The 21,246-nt window shown below is 43.6% G+C and overlaps 2 protein-coding genes across 2 annotated transcripts; both read right to left on the reverse strand.

Annotated features, from left to right (window-relative positions):
* Window positions 1-2,074: 2,074 nt before the first annotated feature.
* On the reverse strand, window positions 2,075-8,265 carry LOC115400055 (zona pellucida-like domain-containing protein 1). The gene is made up of 9 exons (XM_030107705.1): window positions 8,169-8,265; window positions 7,611-7,831; window positions 7,060-7,244; window positions 6,863-6,935; window positions 5,485-5,582; window positions 4,599-4,679; window positions 4,192-4,360; window positions 3,995-4,109; window positions 2,075-2,139 (listed from the first exon to the last, which is right to left on the reverse strand). Exons 1-9 carry the CDS (start codon window positions 8,263-8,265, stop codon window positions 2,099-2,101), a joined length of 1,080 nt encoding a protein of 359 aa, XP_029963565.1. The 3' UTR covers window positions 2,075-2,098.
* A 4,382-nt stretch (window positions 8,266-12,647) lies between these two features.
* Window positions 12,648-19,241, reverse strand: zpld1b (zona pellucida-like domain containing 1b). Its single transcript, XM_030108949.1, has 10 exons — window positions 19,103-19,241; window positions 17,186-17,406; window positions 16,926-17,107; window positions 16,505-16,577; window positions 15,053-15,150; window positions 14,634-14,714; window positions 13,277-13,448; window positions 13,097-13,202; window positions 12,937-12,966; window positions 12,648-12,820 (listed from the first exon to the last, which is right to left on the reverse strand). Exons 1-10 carry the CDS (start codon window positions 19,239-19,241, stop codon window positions 12,648-12,650), a joined length of 1,275 nt encoding a protein of 424 aa, XP_029964809.1.
* Between the last annotated feature and the right edge of the window lie 2,005 nt (window positions 19,242-21,246).

The raw sequence follows: 21,246 nt of genomic DNA on the forward strand, positions 1-21,246 counted from the left end.
ACGGAGGCAGAGGGAGAGGCGGGGAAAACATCCTGACGGAGTCTGGAGCTCCAGAAACCTCCTGATGCTTTACGGCTCACTTCACACCTCGCCTCAACATGTAGAAATGACTGTTGGGTAGACAGGTATATGCTCCAGGAAAAGGCTTCCAATAATATAGATTTAAATAAAGAAATGGTGATTAGACACCCTCTAGTGGATGATGAGAACAAAAGCATCTCTCCACAAACTTCCTTCTCTCCTGTTTCCAAAGTAAAGCACATCCAACCTCAAACTGGAGGAAACTCCTGAAAGCACGACTTTGAAATATTGATATTCATATTGAGCAGCTCAACTTTTTGTACAATCTACATCCCTCCAGTTGTGAAACAGCCCGTCTGTGTGTGTGTGTGTGTGTGTGTGTGTGTGTGTGTGTGTGTGTGTGTGTGTGTGTGTGTGTGTGTGTGTGTGTGTGTGTGTGTGTGTGAGTGTGTGTGAGTGAGTGAGTCAGTTTTTTCACTCAGTTTGATGAATTAATCCTTTTCATTTCCTTCGAGTGAAGACAACCCGAGCCTCCCTGTAAGGTTGGGATTGTTTCATGTGGACTGTGAGATGCACTCTATGGAGGGACCGCGGCTCGCTGGTGTGCACGGCCGGCAGTGTGCACGGCCCGCGGTGTACACGGTTCACGTTTGACCGCGGGTCCGTTGTCGGAAGACACCACTTCTAGTTTCACGCCCTGCGAGCTTTAATAGTGACGAGGCATGCATGACATGAAGAGTGGCAGACATTTACACAGCAGCAGTCTCTCACTTTGTGGAAATACACACAACTTTCACAGAACAGTTGCTACAACATATATTATTTTATTATTACATGTATATTAACTCAGTAATTTCCCCTGATTGTATGTATTTTTGCTTGAATACATGATTTAAACAAGCATCTCCAGTGAATAAATAGGTAATTTTATTTTATTCACTCATTCTCCTGGTATCTTTGCATTACCTGTGATACCTCTTGGGTTTTTTGTTTTTTTTTTTTGTCTCCATGTATGAGCAGCAAAATGCATTAAAACTTTGTATTTGTTTCACCTCTAGTAACAAATCAACATGCATTTCTACATACAGCATGCAGCATGTGCATATGCAATCCTCCGTGTGTTCATGATTCTTGCACTAAAGTAGAGATTTAATCACAAAGTGAAACACTTCTTTCATGACAGATACAATATTTACAAACTGACGATCAGAAAGTGAGACAAAATGGGAAAAAAAAAAGAAGAATTTCTTCCACTTCATTGCTTTGATGCCCTCTACCAGTGAGAAAAAACAGTTTTGACACTGTGGAAAATACAATTACTGCAGAGAAGATTAATGACTCTTTCTTGTCTGTATGTTTAAGTCAGGCTGAGCTTGGAATAAAGTCTTTAGGGTGAACAGTTGGCATGAAGCAGGCTGGAAGACGTCAACTGTGGATATGAGCTCCTATAAAACTCACTCGGTAACCTGTCATCGTTATTACATTTCCCACAATGCAAAGTGTTTCTTTCTTTCAGATCATAATCATCGGTGAATTATTCTGACTTCACTCTCTATCACCTGTAATTGTCTGTGGAAGATTGCAAAGGAACATTAAGCGCTTCCAATCAATGCTTTTCTTCAGTACAGCAGAGTCCTACACACACACACACACACACACACACACACACACACACACACACACACACACACGCACACACACATGAAGCACCTCCACCCTGTGACTCTCTGAAGGTCGTTTGGCCTGTGCCGAGTGCCGACCTCACCGGCACGGCCGTCCACTAGCTCATCCGCTTCAGCTTTCGGTAGAAAGACGTCGCCATAAAAATGGCCGCCATCCCGATCACGACCAGGACGGCCACGGCGATCCCCAGGCCGACGGACGCGCCCCTGCCGTCGGACTTTCCGCCGGACAGCGCTGTGCAGCAACGAGATTGACACACCGTTAGCCAGATGCTGTGTTCCGGCAGACAATGAGAGAACGTCATGACTCGCTGCAGATAAGAGATCCCTTTCATTTCTGGAGGATTCTAATTAGCCAGAGAACTTGGTGCGGCGCTCTTCTCATGGCAGCCAAGTTAATAAATAACACACTCACCCTCTTCTTTGGAGAGAGACGCTGCAAGAAAAGACAGAAAACACCAATATTTCATTATGAGGGATAAATATTATCCTTGCCACAATATTGGAGAATTGAAATGAATTAAAGTGAGAAGGAGAAAGCAGCAGGTTAAAAATACACATTTAGTGAAAAGGAAGGCAGTGATTGAAGGCAGAAGTTGTTTCTATAATAACCTGCTTGGATACTTCCTCCTTTGACAGTGTGCGTGATTATTGCGTTGCGCTTTCATGACGGATTGTTTTGTGCTTTGTTTCAGTTTCGCTCAGCTGACACCCTGTTTTTCTCGCCTCCAGGAAAAAGTCATAATATTGCTTGTTTGCCGTCTTGCCGAATGTTAGATGAGGGTATTGATACCACTCTTCTGTCTGCGCGGCGTGAGTCTGCAGAGAGAAGCAGGCTGAAGACTGAACAGTGAGCCTGAGGAGGTTACAGGAGCAGGTACTGATCACTTCAGTTTAATCTGTAAACTAATCAGCCTTAATGACGCTACGATTTCGGTTAGCGTCATGGAGCATGATCTCAGTGAGCGCTAAACTTGATCAAATCCCCCGAGGGAAAGATGTTCTGCTCTTTGTGATGAGGCGGACTTGTGGCTGGTGTTTTTATTTGTTTCCTTCCTCCTATTCTTCTTTTCGTTTTGAGATGAAATGTGACTCATCACACCAGTAACCAGGACGATGGAGGACACACTTGTTGTGGCCACATCTGGAGCTTTATGCGCTGTTCGATGGGAGTTACGACAACAGAGGCAGAAAGCCTCTTTTGTGGGAGCAGATGTGCTGACTGTGCATGTTCCCAGTGAGTCTTGTTATTTTATATCGCCCAGCGCGGTGAGACGCTCGGCTGCGTAGTAAATTGTGTTGTTGGGTTAACCTTGCTACCTGCTGCCCGGACCCGTTTTGCATCTTGTAAAAAGGAATTATCCGATTATAACACGCTCTGGCTTAAACCCTGGGCCTTAACAGCAAGTTCCTTCCAGCTAAAAACACTATCTGAAATGAAAAATCGACTGCATTTTCCCAGTTTTTTAAATCCTCCATCTATCTGCTGACTTTTTTCTGACCTCTTAATTTATCGCAAACAATTTTTAAAAAAAAACGCAGAAGTCCTTGCCTTTTATAAATCCCTCCTCTTCACTTCCTGTACACTCTTAAAACCTGCCCTGCACTCAGACAGCCTGCTATAATTCTTCATCGGACAGAAACTTTACCGGTGTGTCCTCAGCATCAGCTGCTGCAAAATCTTCTGACTGAGAAGGAGTGTGAAAGAGACGCCGCGCTAAAAGGTCAAAAGTCACTCAGACATCGCTTTTTGCAGGTCTTTTGTGATTCCTAGAAGTTCTTTGATTATCTTTTACCACTGGACGAAGCCACTTGGGTATTTCTCTCAGTCCTAAGCTCGTTGTGAAGCTAAACTGAGCCGTCTGACCTCTGACCTGCCAAAAATACTACAGTGAAGCCAACTCTGGCAAACACACCGCCACAAAACACACAAGAAGAGCCTGTAGATTGTTTTACTGTCTAATTTAAGCAGCCTCAGTGCGGGAAATGCCTCGCCCCCCCCCCCCCAATGAGTTGTGGCGTGTCCTCCCTGGGCCCCCGTACCCCGTGTTGTTAACCACCGGTTCAGTTTTCAACACACAGGCCTGTCAGTGGATCACAGCCACCTGGGTGTCACTCATGTCTATATATAGCTTGTTTACTCGGTGACGGCTGGTGAAATCTGCGGGGAGTTGTCATTACAGGGTGCAGGGCTCACATCAGACTCCCTCAGCTCTACGCACACACACACACACACACACACACACACACACACACACACACACACACACACACACAGGAGTGGGACTCACCGTCCTCCGTCTTGGCCTTGATGGCCACGGTGAGCACGGAGGGCTCGGTGATGCCGTCCCTGATCACGGTGGTCTCCACGCCCCTCCTCCTCCTCCTCCTCCGCCCGTTGCATTGCTGTGGATGAGAGCAGGCGGAGGATGGAGCACGGGTCCTGGATCGGAGGCGTCTGCTTGAGATGCACGCGGCGCCCTCCTACCTTGAAGGTGCTGCAGGTGCTGCTCTCGCACAGGCGGGTGATGCAGTGCAGGTAGTAGGTGGAGATGGTCTCATTCTGCTGCTCGGTGAAGCGGAACGCCGGGAAGTAGAAGCGAGCCTTCTGGCTGTCCCCGTTTTCCAGCATGGTCGTCAGCTGATCTATGGAGCACCTTTCAATAAAAGGCGAACCTCACAAGTGCCCCCATTGCACGTCACACGAATGCATACAGGAAGTGTGTTAATGACAGAAAGGAAGGGAGAAGGAATTACAACTGGAGCTCCCTTTGGATTTAGGTAGCTATGCTTAGAAAAACCTGAAGGTTTGAATTTAAACTGGGTCAGAATTTATTATCATCTTTCTCTTCTTCTCTCAAACATGGTGTGTGTGGGTGTTGTTTGTGGACTTACGAGACAAACAGATTAAAGAAGGTGGAGTTGGAGGGATGCGAGGACACTGAGGCGTAGCACCGGTCCAGCAGCACGAAGTACCTGTGGAGAAAGCGTGAGGTCCCCAGCACCGAGTCAGAGACTCCAGGTCACAGGCGGAATCCTCAAATTTACAGTCTATCAAGAGCCGGTCGGGTGATTGGAGAGGTGTGACACAGAGGGATGGAAATCATCTCTCTTCTGCTTATTCTGGCTCCGTAAGCCGTTCGCTCAGGCCTCGCATTACCAACACCCAGGATCTGTATCCACCAGACTGAAGATGGGGACGTTACAGTAAGACAGGAGTAAATGTAACAGTTAATGTTCTGTGTCAAAATGTCATTAAACATCATCAATGGATTTTTTGCTGATGTTTTCAGTGGATCCATCAAAACAAAACCACTTTATGAGTTGAATCTTTAGTCCATTTGTTTGGAGTCCAGACAGCAGCGACAAACTCGTTGCTTGATTTATTGTCTTTCCTCTGTTTGCAGCTTAGAAAGAGTCGAAGTTATCCTCATCGTGGTGTTTTGTTGCACTTCAGTTTGAGGTTTTCTTTTGTCAGTTTCTCAAAACTTCAAATGTTTTCATGTTTGCATTATCTGCATCAGTGGTGGCACTGACTTTGTTTTTAATAGAGTCATGTCTACATCAGTTTTAGACAATATTGGGTTTTTTGAGTTTTTTCTGAGCTTTACATACAGAATCATGCCTGAAAATGTAACGAGTAGAGACCATTTACACCTGAAGCAATTACATAAAATATTCAGCCGTCAGATTACTTTGGTAAGTTTGATAAATACAGACCCGGGCATTAACCAGATAAACAAAAGTGCAGCAGAGGTGATATGATATTAGTAGTTCTTACTGCGATGTTAGGTTGGACGCATCCACCTGGACATAGATGTTCTTCCTCAGTTCGAGGCCCAGCGGGGGAATCACAAGAGGCTTGGTGTAATTTATATCCTGGACAGACACAACAAGGCAGAAGAAACGGTTACAGAGGAGTCATCTTTTAGAATCACTGCTTATTTCTGCAAAACTGTTCAGACTGCAATAACATATGAGTGTTATTTCTTGATCTATTCCATCATTCATTCCATCGTTCCATGTGCCTAGCATTGTTGACTTATGCTGACAAACATCATAAAATGTCAATGCTAAAACATATGGAAGCGTTGTGGTAGTGACTGACATTCATTTCTGATTAAAGTAAGTTTTAGATGATATAATCCAAATTTGAGACACAACATGTTCGTCACATGTACAAGATTTGCCTGGAAAAAATTTGGTAGCACTGTGTAAAAATTAATCTTTAAATAAATAATCCCAGCTCGCTTGACGTGTTGATGTTAATCATTCACTTTGAAAAGAACTCAAGGTTTTCTTTTCTTTGCTTCTTTTGTTTTAAATGCTTTCAAAGTCAGAGTCTACCTGAAAAGACCAAAAAAAACCTGCTTCAATAATTACACCTTTATATAAAAGTCACGTTTATGTAAATGTTATTTGCAAAAAAAAAAGAAAAAAAAAAGAAATTATACTTGCAATGCCTTTTGCACTTTGTTTACAATTTGTGAAGCCATCTGTTGAAAGACGTTTTCCTTCCTTTCCATGTCCTTTTATTATACTTGTTAAGAAGAGTGACTCTGCCTTCAGAGAGTAAAGTTTAGGTTAAAAAAAACTTTCTTTTGTTCAACGTTTCTTACAGAAAAATGTTGACTCTTCATTGTTTACAAGTTAAGAACTCAACATTTCTTTGCTTTTAATCATTTCATTAACGATTTGTTAAATATTTGTGTATTTTAAGTAATTATGACTCAAGGAATCAATTACATGAAATTGATACATTTTACAAGGAAAGATAATATTTAAGTTTTGATCCCTTTAGAACATATAAATATCAGATTATGTTAAAAATTCATTTCAATTGATTTTGATACGGAACTGATTTCGAAAAGATGATTAAAGAACGTAAAACTTTAAGCACAGAATTATCAATATATATGTTTTTATTCCAGTATAACTGTGTTTTGGTAGCTGCAAAGTTTAGGAGAGGAAAGATACATTTAGAAAAAGTTTGAAAATGTAATTTTAAGATAGACTATACAATATTTTTACTATATATGTGCCTCTTTAGATACAGAACATGAATATGATGAAAAGTTTTTGAATCTGAGCCGATTCGGCGGAGTGGTCCAGTTGTGTATTGTGAGTGTGAGAGTTGTGAGAGTTGCGTAAGCTGCCACCTGGAACAGGGACATGCTGAGGGTGCTGATGAAGCTCCCATTGTTGTCCTTCAAAGCGATGGAGGACGATGACCTACAAGGAAGAAAGAGACCAGATTACGCTTCACACGCACACACACACACACACACACACACACACACACACACACAGGAAAGTGAAATACTAGAAGTGATGGTGTGTGTCTTCGCCCACTTACACATCCACCTGGGTGTTGTTGACCAGGTACTCCAGCGGATAGGCGCAGGAGTAGTAGTACTTGAGCTCAGCGTTGTAGGTGATGGTGCCGATGGTGGGGTCGAAGGACCGGATCACCCCGCTGACGTTCACCGTCTGAATGTTGGAGAAGTCTGCGAATATCCCCGTCCCCGGCGCGCTCGTAGTCTGAGGAATTATTGAATGGAAACCATCATTATTTCACAATTTGTTAAAAATAAATGTCAGGCAGCGTCTCTTAGACAGCAGGCAGGCGCTGATGAAATCTCATGAAGTAGAACGACTCCCCTAACTTTCCCCTCCTCATCTCCCGAGTGGCTGGGCTGATTGTGCCAAATTAAACTGAGAGCCAAGTCATTTACTTTGTGCGGCTTTGCTTCTGAGAAACTCTTCCTGTCTGCTCACCTGGCCCGAAACACAGAGCTCAGATATCCTCTGTCTTTCCTAAATCTGCTCAGCTAAAGGTTAACAAGCCCCAGGATCACCATCCCTCAAGACCTGAAATCAAGAGGCTTCCACTGATGCAACACTTACCAGGAAGTTGCTCCCGCAGGCGTTTCCCTCTCTGATGGGGAAGCTAAATCTCACCACAGGAGGCGTCACGGCAGTGTCCAGCTTCCCCTGACAGTCCACATTATTCCGGACGCGGTTCAGGATGAGCAGGCTGCCGTTGTACCCGGTATAGATGACCGGGCAGATCTGAATCGCCAAATCGATGGAAGATGTGCCGCAAACGACGGCGATGTCGGTGTATTCTGGAGATGAAAAGAGGACGATGCGGTTTTTTCATGGCCTTAAATAATCTGAGGAAATCATTGAGAGATTGAGGGAAATCACTCTTGTGGTTTGATTTTAGCTGCTAATGAAACAAAAAGATCAATCTGCACCTCAGATTCCTCACCACCAACAATGAAATTATCTATTTAGATTGTTTTTGCTGAAACTCTGCTGTAAATTGAATATCTGGAGAACATCTCAGTGTCTGAAATGAAAATCAATACAGTTTCCCACAGGTGGAGGTCTTAACCAAAATCAATATTGCCTCTTCAGTCCAAAACAAAACTGCGGGATTGAAGGTCGCGGCGGTCTCACCTGGCCGTCTGGCGTAAGCTCCGCAGTCAGAGATGCTGAGGGCCTCTCGGCCCGCAATACACAGGGACGTCAGGATGAGGAGGACGAATAAAGCCATCTCACCCACTCTTCCCTCTGTGGAAAAGCTGCGGCAAACACAGGAGATGTCAGACACGGCAAATCCTAAAGTATCCAGCTCAGTGCAAGAAAAAACGAAAAAACCTTGTAAGTCCTGTGAGGTGATTTTAACAGAAAAAGTCCAAATTTAGACGTTAAATCCAGAGCTGCCAATCGGGGAGGCTTTGCTGTTGTCTGTTCCTGGATCTTACCTCCTCAGTCTCGTTGCAAGTTTGGGATGTGGAGCAAGGGCTTCCTTTTTTATACGGTAAACATAGCCCCTGTATGGTCACGGCGCTGTTTGGGGATTGGATGGAAACAGGGTCAAAGTCACATTGGTGGGGCCGCTTCAGCTCCAGCGAACAATTCAGTTTTTGTGAGTGAGGTACCGTGGTCCCCTCCTGGAGGCGAGAAACGAAACCCGACACAGCCCCCCCCCCCCGTTAAAGGTACACTCTGAAACAATGTACATGAGGCGCCGAGACTTTGTGTGTGAAACGCAGCCCCCTCACCTACTAATATGAAACTTAATAAAGTGAGGATGCGTGTGGTTTCTGCTCTGTTCTCACACACACAATGGAGGAAAGAGGACGACTGTCTTCTTAGGTGTTGATCAGCTTAATGCAACGTGACTCTTAACATGACGAATTAGCAGAAAAGCTCTCTTATAGCGGCGTTTTGATGCTAATAATTCAGCAAATGTCTTGAGACTGCAACACGAGTGACATTCAGCTCAGAAAATATTGTGTTTTTGAAGCTTCAATGACGGAATTTAAATCGGAGTTTTTCCGCATTTCAGTTTGAGTCAAAGCAGAACTTTCCAGCTTGTGTGTTTTTAAAGTGAAGGTTTAGTTAAGATGGAATAAAGAAATGGGTGAAGGACGAAGAGAAACCTGATCTTGTCAGGCGAGCCACCTGGGAAGGGGAAAGCTGTGATCGGGGTCAAGCTGGAGGATGGGTGTGTCCGTCAATCTATTGTCAGATCTGTGAAACCTCACTGCTAAATGCAGGACACGTTTTTATCGTCATGACGTGTGTGTGTGTGTGTGTGTGTGTGTGTGTGTGTGTGTGTGTGTGTGTGTGTGTGTGTGTTTGTGTGTGTGTCTGTGAGTAAACACGCTCCGAGTCCGTCGGTGCTCACGCAAACTCTCGCTCATCTGACTTTCGGCTCGCCGGCTTCAGCATTCGGGAGGATCCTCGTAATCAATTATCGGCGTTGGTAAATTGAGAGGGGAGATGATTGCGTTTTGCTCCGCTCATTGCTGGCGTCTGTGCACGGTGCAGGCGCCGAGCGCGCTGCAAAATGACCGCTGAAATGTGGGATTAGATTGATAAGGAGGGCTGAATGCAGCAGGTCGCCAGAGTTTGACACGTGAGACGCAACTGAAGCCAACAGACATTTATATAGGTCATCGGAAGAGAAAATCAATACGGCGAAGAATTGAAAGATTAATTCTGCCAGTCATGGAATGAGCTCTGGCAGTGGCCGGTATTTGGCTCATTTTTCTGCAGGCTGTTCAGCCACAAGGCCGTGACATTTGGAAAACTTTCGCAGATACGCTCCAATATTAAACATTACCCAGATTAATCATGGAAGAAATGCCACTGAGCCCATTTGTTTAAGTATTTATTATGTCTGGATGTAGAACACAGCGACGGTTAAGCACAAGATGTGGGACAAAAGTCTTTCAAAAAGTTGAAACTAAAGTTTGAGCTGTTTTCTCCATCAAGTTCTGTTTTCAAGAAATAAGGTAAAAAGGTAAAACAACTAACATCTAAAAACAACTAAGTTCAGATTTTATCTCCAACACTTTGAAAGTTGTGAATAGAAGTAGACCATCACAGAAGTGTAGTGACAATTACTGTAAAGCAGCGTATTGCTGGAAGTTGTTATTGACTACAGATTATATGTATTTTATAAAGGCTGGATTTACTCTGGTGAAAAGTAACTAGTTACTTCTGCAAGAAGGCTGGGCTTTATTTTAGATTTTTAAATCTCTCATCCGTCTGTTCGTCCATCCTCCATCATCTTTCCATCCATCATCCATCATCTATCCGACTATCCGTTGGTCCATCCATCCATCCATCCATCCATCCATCCATCCATCTATTCATCCATCCCTCCATCATTAATTCGTCCATTCTTCGGTTTGTCCATCCATCCATCCATCATCCATCATCCATACATCCATCACCCATCATCCATCCATCCATCCATCCATCATCCATCATCCATCATCCATCATCCATACATCCATCATCCATCCATCCATCCATCATCCATCCATCCATCCATCATCCATCACCCATACATCCATGATCCATCATCCATCATCCATCATCCATCCATCCATCCATCCATCATCATCCATCTGTCTATCCATCTATCATCCATCCTGATATCCTCTGTCCATCCGTCTGTCCATCCGTCTGTCCATCCGTCTGTCCATTCACCACACAGTTCCTAAATCTATTACTTTGTTTTTTATATATCATTATTTTTCTTGAAGTGTGTGTGGTTGAGAACATTCATTCATTTCCTTGAGCTGCTGATTCTTTCCAGGTCTGCAGGGGGGGTGGAGCCAAACCCAGGTACTTATGGGCGAGGGCTGGATCCAGCAGTCTGTCACACAGACACCACACCTGTTTAGGGTCAGTTAACCTGACATGCATGTTGTTTGGACCGTAGGACCCACACACACACACACACACACACACACACACACACACACACACACACACACACACACACACACACACACACACACACACACACACACAAACATGGGCAGAACATGCAACCTCCACCAGGAAGTCCCCCACTGCCCACTGGTATTTGAACCCAGGGCCTTCTTGCTGTGAGGCAAGAGCGCTAAACACTGCCCACCCTGCACAGAACAGACATTTTATAATATTTTTAGGTGTATTATTTGTTTTAATACATCTTCAGTGAATTCAGCTTATTATCCACTTTGCTTTATTCCTCTTTTTACATTTATCTTGTGACTTTATCTTTCAATCATGTTTGACATTTTAATTGTCTTCACTTTTTCGGCTATTTAAGAAATGCTTTAATGGTTTTACCGTCTTTCTTTAATAGCTGTTTTCATCCACGTGATAAAAGTAATTCTGAAAGCGACGAGTCTGCTGTGTACACACCGTAGTAAAGTTTATTTACAGACAATATTGTTAAAGCGACAGAGCCGTCAAAGAGCTGAGTGGCTCCGGAGCCTCGGGTTGCAGACTCTGGGGAAATGAGCAGAGAATCGTTCCCAGAAGCCCCCAGCCCGGCCTCCTTCCAGGTCAGTGTGTCACTTGTGTTCAGGAGATCCTTGAAGTCCCCCTGCAGCCTCTCCTCCTGCTGATGATGTCCTGAGAGAATAAGCACTGAGCAAACCCCCCTCATATGACGCCCCAGAACCTCTTTGAAGCAAATCCCGAGCCACTGTCCGTGGCCACCAGCCAGGAACTCCTTCAGCACGCGGGGGGGGGGTTTCACCCAGGCTGGAGGTTTCAGCTGAGAGCTGATTATACAGAGCGAAGAACAACACTCAGCATTATTGTGGACATATCTTACGCTTCATAGGATTTGTTTTATTCTAAATAAAATGGTTACAAATATCATCCTAACCTCACAATGCACTCAAATGTTTCAAAGTCGGCCTAATCTCAAATAAATGCATCTTTTCAGGCCTGATCTGTTACGATTCAAATTGTATGCTCACACATTCAGATTGTGATTTTCATGAAATTTGATGAAGATCAGTACAGAATGATGTATTTTGGGGCTTTAGGCCTGTTTATACCAGAACAATACACTAGAAACTGTGTGTCTGGTATCAGGCCCACACAGCAAATAAATCAGAAATTCGCAAAAAATAAAATAAAAACAAAAGCAATATGGGAGTGCTATGTAAAAAGAAGAGAAGCAAAAGTTACAACATTCTCATTAACACTGACTGACAGGAGCAACCAGGCAATCTGGAACCACAGTGTGTGTTATTTTGTGTGTTTGTGTTTCAGACCCAAACCTCACCGTTAGTGTTTAAATATCAAAATTTCAATTTTACATTTTTTTTTCTTTTTTTCTGATTTTCAAAAATTGACTTAAGAGAAATATTTATCTTAAAAGTGGGTAATGATGGTTTATTAAACACAACTTTTTGTTAGGTGTTCCTAAATTCAATTACTGGACAAAAAATACACAAAAAATATTGAGGTATTGAAGGCAATAAATATAAAACACCTAAACCAAAAACACATTTAATAATTAGTGCACAAGAAAACACACACACACACACGCACACACACTCAAATGCTGCCAGACAGATCACGACACACATTCTGTCAAACGAAGATATTTGAAATCTGCGGATGCTTTTCTCATTTAAAGCCCGGGTTCCAGACACCTGAGGCCGCCGCCGGCAGGGGGCGGGACTTCAGCAGGAGGCGGAGCGACAACAGGAAGAAGGCGGCGCAGACCACGCCCAGGATGACCACGCCCGAGATCAGAGCGCTGGTCACCGGGTTCAGCGGCGGGGAGGGGGCACCGGAGGCTGCCGGGCGGGAAGGAAAACAGAGAGTCAGAGGAGACACGGCGTTCGCTCTGAGATCAGTTATCCTCACCCCTCTCTGAGGACAAGCCATGTAACGGTTGCATAAGCCTGCTCACCTAGTTGGGAGTTGTTGACGGGAGTTTCATCTGAGAGAAAAGGAAGGAAAGAAAAACCCAGAGATGTTATATAAGAAAGGCTTTTAATTTAACTTTTAATTATGATTGTGAATTTTTTAAATCTAGATTTAAACAGGCGACACAGGTCTACTGTTCGTACCGCTCCTGGTGATGATGGGGCCCGCCGTGACGACGGCGTTCCCCGACGCCACCGGCGGGGAGTCCAGGCCCTCCACCGCGTCTCGCCGGCGCCGCCTGCCACAAATCTGCCAATCACATGATCATCATCAGACCTGGTCGAGGAAGCGGAAGGGAGGGGGGGTGGCGCTGCGTTTCTTACCGGCATGAGCATGATGCAGTCGTCCGCCCGGCAGAGCTTGGTGAGGCAGTGCAAGAAGACGGTTGACATCTTCTGGTGTCTGTGCTTCACGAAGCGGAAAACCTCGAAGGAGAAACGTCCCACCTGGCTCTTTCCGTTCTCGAAGACCGTCGTCTGGGGATCTTTGTCACAGCTGACACACACACACACAAAATCACAAATTAACTGTTTTGCCATTAAGTAAGTGGCTATAGACATTTTAGGGTTGTTCATGTTTTGCAGCATTTGCTGGAAATACGTTGAGAAATCGATGCAATTCCATCAAATTCTAATCATCAAATATAAGTGAGTTTGCTCAGTTTCACACCTGTGTAACTTTATATGTTACAAATTCCCCTAAAAACAAAACAAGGACTGAAAGTTTGCCATTTTAATCCGTCATCATTAGAGGAGCTTAAACTGCTCGATTCCCTGAGGAGGAGCACATTTCAGCAGTCGTGCAGAATTTGTCATAACACCCATTCTAGAAAGAAACACGTTCGTTGAGAACTTCGATGAAAAGAAGAGGTCACCAAACACCTGAAACTATCAACATGCGAATGGCAACAGGAAGATCTCATTGGCCTGAATTCCTTCCTTGAGGTTTTTGTGAAGAAAAAGTCTTAAAACACTATTTTAAAAGGAGCGTTTAAGGTAAAACTCATCCCAGTTTGTCTTTGCTGGTTACTTCGTTCCTTAACCCTACTAGAAGTTTCTGGTGTTGTTTTATCTTCATTACTTTGGACATCCTCCTGTTTTATTTTTTTGTGCTGTGTTCTAACTCCTTGGTGTTTTCTCCCAAATACCTCCTTGTCTGTGTGCTGAACCTCTGCCTGTCTGACCTGCGTCTGGATTGTTGACGATAAAATAAAGCTCTGTGTGCGACTCGTGCTCCTGACTCCCCTTTTTTTTTGTGTGTGTGTGTTGTCACACAGATGGCCGTTGAAAACCCATCTTCTGATTTAAAACACGCATGAGGCCGATGTTCATCGCGGAGAGACTAAAATCTGTGGTACGGCGTAGGAAGGCGGACAGAGCGAGCGGATCATCAACTGCTTCCATCAACGACTGCGACCGTGTTATTAGCTTTATAACAGTAATCAGTTACGAACACTTTACTGCCAAAAAACAGTGACATTACATATATTTGTAACACATTATCCCCAACACTGCTGGGTAAAAGCTTAAGCTCTCATTAGGCAGGGGGGGGGGGGGGGAGCAGCATTCATGAGGATAAGCCATGTGGAGAGCATGAATGGGTAATGACTCTCTTTTGTGGTGTATCAAGTCATCATCTTGAAGAGAAAAAAAAAAGAAGAAAAAAAACACACACGATTACCCAAAGAAAAGGTCATAGCGGAGTTCATCATTAGGATTCCCTGAGGGGGTTGTGTAACAGTAGTCCATCAAGATGTTCCACCTGCGGGAGGACAAAACTGTGAGCCGGGCCGGAGGATAGAGATCTGGCTGCACATGGGAAAGCACAGGTGCAGCTTTCTCCGCCGCAGACTGGCGCCTTCTCAAAGAATAATAGCATAATGGCATAATGAACGCTGCTAAAGCAGGAAACTGAACTAAATCCATATAAAAAAAGGGGAAAAAACAGTAATAATGGTGGGAAAGATTATGCGGATGGCTGTATCTAAAATGCTATCTGTGCCTCTGTGATGTGGGTTTTGTGATGATGAAGCCTCATGAGCATCGCTCTTTCAGTCCATGCTGGGAGTCGGGGGTGAATGACGGGATATTATCTGCTACCGTTTGTCTAAGTTTGTGGCTTTCACAGCAGCAAACACTCTGGTTTTCAGAGCCAGTCCGGTCATGGGGATGGACAGCGGCTGGTTGAACGTCGAATCCTGTGTGGAAAAAAAGTCAGAGAGAAACAGAAATGGAAAAACAAAGTCATTAAGAAAGAAAAAAAAAAAACATAGAGAAGACACAATGACATTAAAGTCACAAGTCTGCTGATATTCTGCAGTCTGTCTATTCATAACTAAAGCTTGGAGTCTGCAGCCCCGCAGCTTTCCGGCCTCTCTGTACCGACTCCCTGCAGCTCGCACCAAATTTATTAAGCAGCAAACAATCCGTCAAAAGGACTCTTATCTCTCAATGCAGCATGACAAATGTGACACTTATTTTGTGCATTAAAATATGCGTCACATCCTGCTACGTCCTTTCACTTCTTCTACTGTGCAGTTTTTGATGTTTGCAGGTTCGACTTGACCACGGAGACGTCTAAACAAACATTCTCAACTTTTTCCTGACTTTTCTCAGAGTTCTTTTATTTGCTTTTGCAGCTGAAACATTTATAGAAGATCCTTTGTGGCGCTACTTATGTTTTTTTAATTTCATGAATACATCATGAGGCACAGTTTTGGTGTATATATGTAGAACAACTATAATCAAAAGTTTATATGCTGTGTTAACTTCATTTTTTAGATTAAAACAAATGTATTTGGTTGGACTGGAGGAAGAAATGGCTCTTCTGACCCTCTAGGCCAGATGTGGTCAGTCATGTTCTCTCTAATGACCACAGACAACGAGAATAAAAACACTTTTTTTTTTTCACGAATCATGATTCATACTTTCTTGTTTCCTAAACAAATATGTGGCTCTTTGGCCAAAACTGGCCTGGAAGAGGCTCAACCTGGTCTGCTGGACTTTGCATGCTGGAAAAATGTCAAATATATTCTTTATTGTGATTGTTTAGAAAAGACACCTCTGTGCCTAATTCGATCAGTGAAGTAAGTTTAACTCTGAGTCCCAGAACTGGAATGCAGTAGAAAAAAACACTACAAGCTTAGATTCAACTGGACTATATGTGTTTGACCCCTGAACTCCTAAGGTCATAATCTACAAAATCTGCAAACTATTTGTGAGTTCCAATCACTCCTAATCCATGCATGTACACTGACTATGAAGGCAATGAACAATTGATCAAAAACATAAAAACATCATTTAAACATGATGAAATAATGAAGAGAAGTGACAGACATTTGCTATTTATATCTGAAATTCAGAAAAAAAAGGAAGTGTGGAAATAAATTCTTTAAATTCCGGTCAAAAACAGATTTTGTGTCAAAAATCGATACATTTACACACTCATAAAACCGCTTTAGATCCGTGTCTTCATGTGTGTCTTCAGTTCATGTGCTAGAATAAAGTTCAATTGTGTATTATAATGGTAAAATCTGTGTGCGCTGCACTCACATTGTAGAGGATCATACTGAGCGTGCTCTCAAACGTGCCGTTGCTGTCCTTGACAGACACAGCAGCAGAGGAGCTGTGAAGAAAGAAGACTTGTTTCAGTGCTTTTCATTATAAATTATGGAATACATTTATATACAACCCTCTTAAAGACTGTGTTTTCAACTTAGTATAATGTGCTTTTTACTTCATTTCACGCCTGAATGAGTAACAAGAACTATACATGCACCCGACAGAAAATATCTGCTTTCTCAATAATAAATCCTTCTTAAATACCATCATGCATAAACCCACTCGGGCTTTTGTATTTTTCTTGAGAAACAATAAAGAATGCTCCTAATTAACTGGATGATTCCTAATAATAAATCCTCTGAGTAACTTGCGAAAGGTCAGGCACAGGCCTGCGCTGCGTGGCGTGACTCACGAGGCCAGCTGAGAGTTGTTGACCAGGTACTCCAGCGGGTAGCTGCAGCTGAACTTGTACAGCAGGCCGGGCAGGTAGCTGATGATGGTGGGGGGGTCGGGGGTGTCGATGTACCCCGAGACGTTCCCGATCTGGACCAGAGACATGTTCCCGTAGGCATTGGCCCCGTAGGCCGTGCTGACCTGTGAGGAGAGGCCCGCTCAGCGCTCAGCCACGAAGCTGCGTGCCGATGATGTGAGCGTGGGTTCGTGGGGTTTTACCACCAGGCTGTTGCCGCAGGCCTCCAGGGTGCTGAGGCTGATGCTGAACAGCACCGCCGTGGGGAACGTGTTGTTGTTGATGAAGCCGCGGCACTGGGCCTCGCCGTGCCGGCCGTTCAGGGCCAGGTCCGCGTCGGTGTAGCCCGAGAAGAGCACCGGGCAGAAGTTGATCTTCAGGGTGATGGTCTGAACGCCGCAGTACACGCTGATGTCCCGCTCACCTGCAGCAACACGGGCGGAAAGAGACGGCGGGTTTGTGGCGGTGAAAGCGGAGCTCAGCTCAGCTTCTGCACGAGTCACGGCGTGAGTCCGACTTGATGAGGGTCAAAGAGAGCAGGACAAGAAAAAAAAAATCTATTTTAGTTGTCATTTCACAAAAAATACTTGTTGCAAATCCTGGCCTGCAAGTCATACTTTTGGCCAAACTGTCCTGTGATCCTTGCGGCTGGCTCGCCATCCCCCCAGCGTTTATCAGACATGACAGGTGTAAAATAGCCTCTGATTAGATGTCAGGCTGAAATCCAGTGCGACTCTTGTGGGATTGGAACCACAGGTTTTTTTTTTTCTTCTTTTTTTGTTATTTTTCGTCTTTTCTTTTCAAAACAGAAAAAAAATATGCACATATAAAAGAGGGTTTTATCACCAACGCTGCTGCAAAGATAGTTTGTGTGAGGCTGCAGTGATTTGCCAGCGGTAAAAAGAGTAGAGCAATCAGCATTTTTCAAATCAATACCAAACTCTTATTACTATAGCTCCGTACAGGACATTCGTACTGATTAAAGAAAGATTCAAAAGAAATTTAATCTGCACAAAAATCATACATGTATGCCAACTACAAAACATGATTTCTTGATCAGACATAGTATAGAAAAAAAAAAATCACCTCAATTTCTTCTTTTTTGTTGTGAAATGCTGTCTCCATTTTTAATTCAGATTACTTGAGTTATTCAAAAAGGAAAGCTGATTGAGAGTCTACTTTCAGTCTCACTAGAGCAAGGAAATTCAAAACAAATAAGAAAATCTTTGAAGTATTTAAGTTACTTTTTGTTTTCTTTTAGCTACACATGCTTTACTAGTCCCTCTTAAACAGTGCTGGAGGAAGAAGTTATAACATCTGTATGTAGCCTTTGCTTTAAGAAAAAGAGCAGATAATGCTCATTTATTATTTTTCCATTTATTCAAAGTAACATAATGTGATATAATGTAGGCACATCTGAAAAAAAAATGAACAATTTTGACAAATTCCCTTTTTTAACCTGTTTCTCGACTATTTCTGGCATCACAGACTGCTGGGGTTGGGATAGCAGAGGGTTGGATTCTCTTCTATGGGATATTTTGTATATCATTTTAAAATTTGTTTTGGAAAAAGACAATTGCACAGTTTTTAATTTGATAATTCAATTAAAAAATTTGGAAAAAAAGGAAAAAAAATGCTTATTTTGTCCGCTATTTACAGACTAACTACTAAGTTAAGAGCATAAGATATTTTTTGACAAAGTCTATTCTAGATACTCTGAAATGATGCACAAGCAAAAAGAGTTTGAACTATTTTAGGATGTGCAATATAAAGATTTAACATATGGAAGTTTCACGGTTTGAAGTCAAATGAGCCCACTGGATTGATTTTTGTTCGATGCACCAAAAAAGGTGAGTGTGAACCTGCATGGAGAAGCTTTAGTGGAAGTGAGGATTTAACGGTGGTGTCCTCAGGGCACCTGCAGCTCCTCCATACCGGCGGGAAAACATCACTGAAAAATTCATTGGAGTATCGGCGGTGATAATGCTCCCTGTCTCCCTGTTGATAAGTGCCATTTTACTGCCGCACTTTCTGCGGGGCTGCGGCTGTTGTAAACCATGTGTTACGTTTTTACCTGCAGGATGACGGAGCGGAGTGTGGACTGTAAAGATTGTTCTCACCGGGAAACCTGCTGTGGAAGCCGGCATCGCAGTTGTATCCGTTAAACTGAGCGTAGACTGCGGCGGCGTTACTCATCAGCAGGAGGACGAGGCACGTCGGCGTCATTTCGGCACCTGAGGGCGGTTTGTCCACGGTCATCTTCAGAAGGTCAGCATCGCGTCAGCCGCATTCCTCACTTTAGGTCTTCAAAAACAGCACTTATCTCAAAATTAGATGTTCGGAAACACCTCTTTCCTCGACGGCTGCGCGCTCTGACCTCTATCAGCACAGTTCAGACTTTTTCCCCCACATCCCCTAATCCTTCTTATCCTGCCCCTCATGCCCCCCTCTTCTATTTTTTTGTTCATGTTGACCCGACACCCCCATTACCCAGCCTCCTTTAAACAGAGGTCACCCCCTGTTTTCAGCTCATTCCATCCCTTCTCTCGGCCCCCCTCTCCTCTTCCCTCAGCACCTGTTTACCTGTCTCCTGCCTTTTCCAGAGTAATTGGCTGGAACCCTTCTTCCTCTGGCTCGTGACGAGAGAAAAGTTCAACGCGGCGGTTTTGGTGGTGGGTCTCAAACCAAACACAACGTCAGCCTCGCGTCTCTCTTCCCGTGTGCGCTCAGATGAGAGAGATGTTTCAACAAAAACCCCGGAACATGGGAAACTCCATCAGATCTGAATGGACTGGACAAATCTTTTCACGGTGCCAAGAAACCTGAGCGTGCTTGGAGGGTTCCCACTCATCTCTCCTCGGTCTGATCTCCGTCTGTCAGATCACACAAACGGCGGGCCTCAGCAGGGGGGACCCGGCTCGGGAATTAAGCTGTCATCGGCTGCCGCTGCGGCTCACATTCACATGAACATAAAAGTCAACTCACGGTCTGATGCAGGGCTGTGTGTGGGTAATTGTGATGCACAAAGCATCACTTAGAGCAGAGGCATTCACCTGAGTACACAGCTCCAGGACGGTACGCTCAGAGCCGCAGAAGGTGAACACTCTCCAGAGCGGTTAAGACCGTGTTACTCTACCAGCACCTAAACCCGCCCACCTTTGATTTTTACTGAAGTTTGACTCAAAAAAACAAGAGTTGCATTAATATGTTGAAGTTATAGCAGAACAAAGAGCTCCTTCCTCTTCTGCACATTTTCTAAGTTGACCTCTCAATTGATCTGCACAAAGTTAAAGAGGTGTGCGGAGTTGTGGCGAAGCCTCGGAGCAAACATTTCTGACTCTCAGTGATTCTCATTAAAATCAGTTCATCCTGGTGCACTTTTCAACTTCACTGTCAAGGCTGGGAAAGTGCAACAGCTCCTTGTGAGGGGCAACACTCTGGAAAAACAGGAAACAAATGCAAAGTAAATGAGGGAATGGATACTGGAACACTGTTTTTCACAGGAAGATTATTGTTATGTTTTCTATAATGCAGTTATAATTATATAATTATTGAAGTTCTTATGATTGTTGTGGAGCTTTTATCCTTTTCATCAATGAAAACTGTAGAAACTAGAGCTGCTGTCTCTCAGGTCTTACGAAGAATTGTATCCTCCTCTTGAAAAAACTGTTGGGTTTTTTTTTTGCTCCTTTCTTTCAAATGAATCAGCACAGCAGTCAACCTGCACAGGATTATTCCCCAGACTAAATCATCTCCCTGCTGCAGCTGGGATTTTATTTCTAATACATGTAACTTGTAAATACACCTTGCTGCCAGGCTGACAGTTTGGCTCCTGTGTCCCTGCAGTACAACCCCACGCCCAGTGTCAAGACATCCTTAGAAAGGCGATATGATGATAGCCGTTTTTTTTTTTTTTTTTTTTTTTCGGTGACAGTTATCAACAGTTTCAAGTACCTCGAAACAACTAATAATGTAATAATGGCCAGTAAGAAACAGTAAAATGTTTTTAAAAAGCATAATTGAGAGTGTTGCGTCAGATTTATCTTCAATGAAAAAATATGACACAGTCCACATTACCTATTTTTTCATAGGTAAATACCACAAAACCTGCAAAAAAAAGCATTATTTCCAAGAAGTGTAGTTATATCTATGTTTTATTACATTATTAGGTACAATTAATACATTAAGAATTTTTCAGTGCGACTTCAATCATGTGATTATTTATTACATTATTGACAAAAACTTGTTATGATAAAGGTTAATA

Source organism: Salarias fasciatus, chromosome 14 (genome assembly GCF_902148845.1).
Source record: "Salarias fasciatus chromosome 14, fSalaFa1.1, whole genome shotgun sequence".
Taxonomy (NCBI): Eukaryota; Metazoa; Chordata; class Actinopteri; order Blenniiformes; family Blenniidae; genus Salarias; species Salarias fasciatus.

Coding starts and splice junctions, on each gene's coding strand:
- LOC115400055 (XM_030107705.1), bottom strand. CDS start 8,265: ATGGCTTTATTCGTCCTCCTCATCCTGACGTCCCTGTGTATTGCGGGC. Junction 6,936..7,059: donor AACAACACCCAGGTGGATGT/GTAAGTGGGCGA, acceptor TCTTCCTTGTAG/GTCATCGTCCTCCATCGCTT. Junction 4,680..5,484: donor GCGTCCAACCTAACATCGCA/GTAAGAACTACT, acceptor CTTTCTCCACAG/GTACTTCGTGCTGCTGGACC.
- zpld1b (XM_030108949.1), bottom strand. CDS start 19,241: ATGACCGTGGACAAACCGCCCTCAGGTGCCGAAATGACGCCGACGTGC. Junction 17,108..17,185: donor CCTGCGGCAACAGCCTGGTG/GTAAAACCCCAC, acceptor CTCTCCTCACAG/GTCAGCACGGCCTACGGGGC. Junction 12,967..13,096: donor CCCCATCATCACCAGGAGCG/GTACGAACAGTA, acceptor CTTTTCTCTCAG/ATGAAACTCCCGTCAACAAC.